A 4952-nucleotide genomic window follows, 5' to 3' on the forward strand; every position below is an offset into this window, starting at 1 on the left:
TTATTTAATTTTTTTTAAACCCTCTAAATTTGTTAATTTAATTAAATACCCCTAAATATTTTTTTTAAAATTACAAAAACACCCCAACAATCCACATTTACCAGATTCCGGCCACCACTACCGAAAAATGGCCGAATCTGGTAGGATGGCACACTACCGGCTGAATCTGGTCGGTAGTGCGTCGATCTAGCCTTTTTCGCCAGATCCCCGTGGATCTGGCCCGAAAAGGCCAGATCTAAGGCCAAAGATCTGGCCGTTGATGGCCAGATCTTTGGCCGTAACACTCGTCCACGACGGCCAACAAACGGTCGTCGTTGACCATCAATGATGACCGTTTGTTGGCCGTCGTTGAAGCAAATACGGCATATCTGGCCTTTTCCGGCCAGATCCACCGTGGATCTGGCCGGAAAAGGCCATAGCGACACATGACCGACAAATCCAACTGGTCATGCGCCCATACGGCGACTCCGGCCACCTTCGTGGTGGTCGTCGCCTGGGGGTGTTTGAGGTGGGTTAGGGTATTTTTTGTTAACTTTTAATGTTTTATTATAGGGGGTATTTTGTAAAAAAATAAACATAAAGGGTATTTTATTAATTTATAAATTCTACATCGTCACCGTCCAATTCAACTTTTTTTTAACTTTTTTCAAAAAACTTTTCCCAAACCCCCAAATTTTGAACCAAACGGAGCCACTGGTATTTTGGAAATAGTATGAATAGGAGTAAAAAATATTAAACCAAACAGACCCTTAATTACAATAATATCCCTCACTTAAACTTAAAAATGGGGACTACAGCGAAAATCATAGGGTAAAATTCAATCCCTATCACTTATTGGGTCAATTGAACTCTTAGGATTGGGGTTTGTAGCCCCTGATAAAACCTGCCGTTAACTTTTGGCTTATCAAAGTTATCTACCAAGTAACCCCTAGAGTTCTGAGAGGGCGTTGTCTTTTTTGATATGCTACAAAAACTTTACTCTGTTCATGCAATTTTGTTACTTGTCAAATTGCTTACTTGTGTAGTTGAAATGCCGTTTATATGCCATATCGACTACGACTTAACAACTAGATAGATAAAGTAACTTAAAGAACTACAGTAAGGAGCCTTTTCATTCCTTTCAAGGGACAAGGGATTGTCAGGCCTTTGGTTATTTGTTTTTAGAGTAAATGACATATTCCCACCCAAGGTTTGACGAAATCTCAAGTTAGTACTATAAGTTCTATTTATTCCAGATTCTCACCTATAAAGTAACAATGTTATGAATTTTTAGGGTTTAGAGTGTGTAATTACCATAATGCCCTTAACCCTAAATTAATAAATTATGTTTTAACCCCTAAATTAGTAGAATTATAACTTATCATTTTATTTTCAAATTATATCAAAAACACCCTCGGTCACTACACACCCTCGTCAGAAACAGCCTGATCTAGGCTGTTTCCGACGACGTCAAACCTCCTGGTCACCTCCATCGCCTTCACCCTAGTCCGTCGTCCAAAACCCCTTTGCTTTCGGACTCATTTGCCCCTCTAATCGCCGGCGCCGTTAGGTTTAGGGTTTTGGTGTTCTTCATCGGATTCCGACGGCGAAAATCCAATTGGACACCATCAATGCAACCACCGTCTCCAAATCTATAAAACCCCTATGTCCCCAACAACCGTTTCGTAGTCATTCGTCGGTCGAGAGTTCGTGTTCATCGGCTGTTTTTCGATGAAGTGGTGGACGGCAAACGGTGAGCTGCCGTGGCTGGAAAGGTTAGGGGTTTTGTAGGGAAGGATGCGAGGAGTCAAATGGTGATGACAAATGTGATTTTGGGTGGAAGAATCGCCGGAAAAAGAGCAAAAAAATCGAGAACGTCGGCTGATAATGTGCGTCGGAGGACTGTTACAGGCGATGGTCTGCTAACGTGCATCGCCGATGTAAAATGACCAATTTATCTCTTTACCGTTACATCAAACGTTTTTTCGTCACTTTAAGGGTGGGAATCTGGAATAAATGGAACCTATGGTACTAACTTGAGATTTTATCAAACCTTGGGTGGGAATATGTCGTTTACTCTTTGTTTTTACCATATTCATTCTCAATTAGCACCAGAGGGCAGTGGCAACTGGCAACTGGCATCCCACTCCAAGCCAATACGATGCCCTATAACTCAAATATTAAATAAAAGAAGCTGCAACCTGCTGGAATATTGAAGCCAAAGATATCGAACTAAAGCAATAAGACATATTCTCTGTTACAAAGGCTTGACTTTTTTCTTCTCTACCTTATGTCATCAATGTCCCAGCACTTGTCCCTATCTAGTTTCTAATAATCATCCATATGTGAATCTGGAGCCGTCCCTTGGGGGATTTAAATTCAGAGCATACTGAATCCCAATGCGTCATATCCTTTTGCAGGACACCGAAAGCCTATTTTAATGTTACCTTAAATTATTCATAGTATATAGTTTTTATAGTCTGCCATTGTTGCGACTTGCGGGATTATCTTTCCCTTCTCCTAAGAAACTTATAGAAGAGTAAAAACCCATACGAAGGTTCATGCTTATTAATAAAGGTAGTTATTGATTCTAACTCTTCACTTGTTAGTCAAGCATTCAGTTAAACTGAGCTTAGTTTTGTATTATAATAGAATTTGAGGTAGACCTGACTTTTCACCCAATAAATCTTATTGAATGTGAGAATTACCCCTTCTTATGAATTAGTAGATTTGAGTGTGTCTAATCGAGTGTGACACTCTAACAACAGTAGCCGACCTAAACGGGGCGGTCTTTGTCTCCGTGACTGTGTTTGCATGTGGCCAACATGGGCGGTGGGTCCAAATCGGCAAATCCTATAAAGTAATGGCCCACCCCACCATACTTGTCATACGTTTCCGCGCAGGCGCACATGATCCTCACTTCTCCACTCTTTAAATACTAATGTTTCAAATTACAAGAATCTAGCTCTCTGCCTCTCTCCAAAACTTAATCGACATTAACAAAAACAGAGAGCAACAAGAATCCAACTCCTTCCTCATCTGCTAATACTCAAATGGCACGCATACAGTTTTCGATCATCTTATTTGCTCTATATCTTCTCCAGCTACTTTCAGGTACCACTAGAAGGATCATTAATTTTATTCGTTATATAGTGTTGCTGGTTATTGAGTAATTTTAATTGATGTACAGGAACATTGTCAGCGACGTTTACAATAACAAACAAGTGCAGCTACACGGTCTGGCCAGGGATACTTTCTGGAGCTGGAACTGCACAACTTTCCACCACAGGCTTTTCTCTGGAATCAGGCCAGTCAACTTCAATCTCGGTGCCTACTTCTTGGTCAGGACGTTTATGGGGTCGCACTTTCTGCACCCAAGACTCCACGACTAACAAATTCACTTGCCTAACCGGTGACTGTGGCTCTGGCACTCCAGAATGCTCTGGAAGTGGAGCAGCCCCTCCTGCCACCCTGGCTGAATTCACTCTAAACGGTGCAGGCGGGCTCGATTTTTACGATGTTAGTCTTGTTGACGGCTATAACCTTCCCATGCTGGTTACACCCCAAGGTGGAAGTGGAGGGAACTGTACTATTACTGGATGTGTTGCGGACTTGAACAATGGATGTCCGACGGAGCTTAAGGTTACTGAAACGGCGAATGGCGAGGACGTGGCCTGTAAAAGCGCATGTGAAGCATTTGGTGATCCTCAATATTGCTGTAGTGGAGCATATGCAACACCAGATACATGCAAGCCAAGTTCTTACTCCATGTTTTTCAAAACTGCGTGTCCTAAAGCTTACAGCTACGCCTACGATGATGGAACAAGTACCTTCACTTGTGCCGCCGCCGGTTATGCTATCACTTTCTGTCCTAGTCCAAGCACAAGGTAATTCATTTTCCAATCTAAATCCGCACGATTTTTGTTTACAGATTATAGTTTAGGATGTTACAAATCAATTTTTTTTGAAATTTTAATTTCACTAAGTAAACAAAACGTGGCAAAATACAACTGTGAGGATGTTACAGATTGGTGGTAAGAGTTGACAAACTGTAGCCAACCAAGATTTTTTTCTTATTGGGTCGGTTGGGGTTGGGGGTTTTATAAATGGGGCACATGTTCTAGTCCTTCGTTCTATAATATTGCTTCCCACGTTTCATTTTTAAAAAAGTATTTTTCATGATGTGTTTAAATAAAACATTTATAAAATCAAGCACTGTCCTTACTAATGTCTCCGGGTGATTTTGACTTGTGGGTGCAGTGTCAAGTCCGCCAATGGCCAATTCCCGGCGGCTGCTAATGTATCAGCCGGCTCTCGACATGCAACGCCTACTTCCATCGGTGCTACCATCGTAATTTCAGCTGCAATTTGGAAGTTGTGGCAACTCATGTAACTTGCCAACCTATTTACTCCAAATCACTATTGGATAACCCGACGATCAATTAGGATTTTTAGATATATTACTTAAAATGTCTTGAGTTCAGTTCATTCAGATTACTATTAAGGAGATTTACCTAACTGTTACCTTCAAGATTTCAGGGGACTAGTTGGTTCAAACACCCTTGTCAACCAAAATAAATAAAATAGCTTCTCTGCAACTAATACTAGTAGTGTAATTGAGACACTTCCCTTTTTGACTTTTTTGGGCTTGGGATTTTTGCTCATTTAGCCTTAGGCTAACGTCTTAGGTCCACTGAGTGGGTCCTGCAGGGTTTCGAGATGCTGCAAGCAGCTTGCCTCAAAACTTGGACGGCAAAAATAAGGCCCAACTTGTCAACTTGCTTGGACACTAGCCTGCAACACCATTCTGGGAATTCTTTAATCGAATTTCAGGTGAGAGATGTAGGAAGATACAAATACATACATCAGCAGTCACGTTGCTTGATTTGAAGACACAAACTATGACGCGGCGCTGGCGTATTGAAGTTTGTTTTTTTAAATATTTGATTTTCTTATTTCAAATTCCCAATACT

The 4952-nt window shown here is 41.2% G+C and overlaps 1 protein-coding gene across 1 annotated transcript; it reads left to right on the forward strand.

The window, feature by feature from the left end:
* Positions 1-2973: 2973 nt before the first annotated feature.
* LOC116116686 (thaumatin-like protein 1) lies at positions 2974-3927 on the forward strand. Its single transcript, XM_031402733.1, has 2 exons — positions 2974-3093; positions 3170-3927. Exons 1-2 carry the CDS (start codon positions 3033-3035, stop codon positions 3868-3870), a joined length of 762 nt encoding a protein of 253 aa, XP_031258593.1. The 5' UTR covers positions 2974-3032; the 3' UTR covers positions 3871-3927.
* The last annotated feature ends 1025 nt before the right edge of the window (positions 3928-4952 follow it).

The sequence above is a fragment of the Pistacia vera genome, unplaced genomic scaffold (assembly GCF_008641045.1).
Source record: "Pistacia vera cultivar Batoury unplaced genomic scaffold, PisVer_v2 Contig78, whole genome shotgun sequence".
NCBI lineage: Eukaryota > Viridiplantae > Streptophyta > Magnoliopsida > Sapindales > Anacardiaceae > Pistacia > Pistacia vera.

Excerpts from the sequence above, each read along its gene's own strand:
- LOC116116686 (XM_031402733.1), top strand. The coding sequence starts at position 3,033 with ATGGCACGCATACAGTTTTCGATCATCTTATTTGCTCTATATCTTCTC. Across the intron at positions 3,094-3,169 it reads TCTTCTCCAGCTACTTTCAG|GAACATTGTCAGCGACGTTT; the intron begins GTACCACTAGAA and ends ATTGATGTACAG.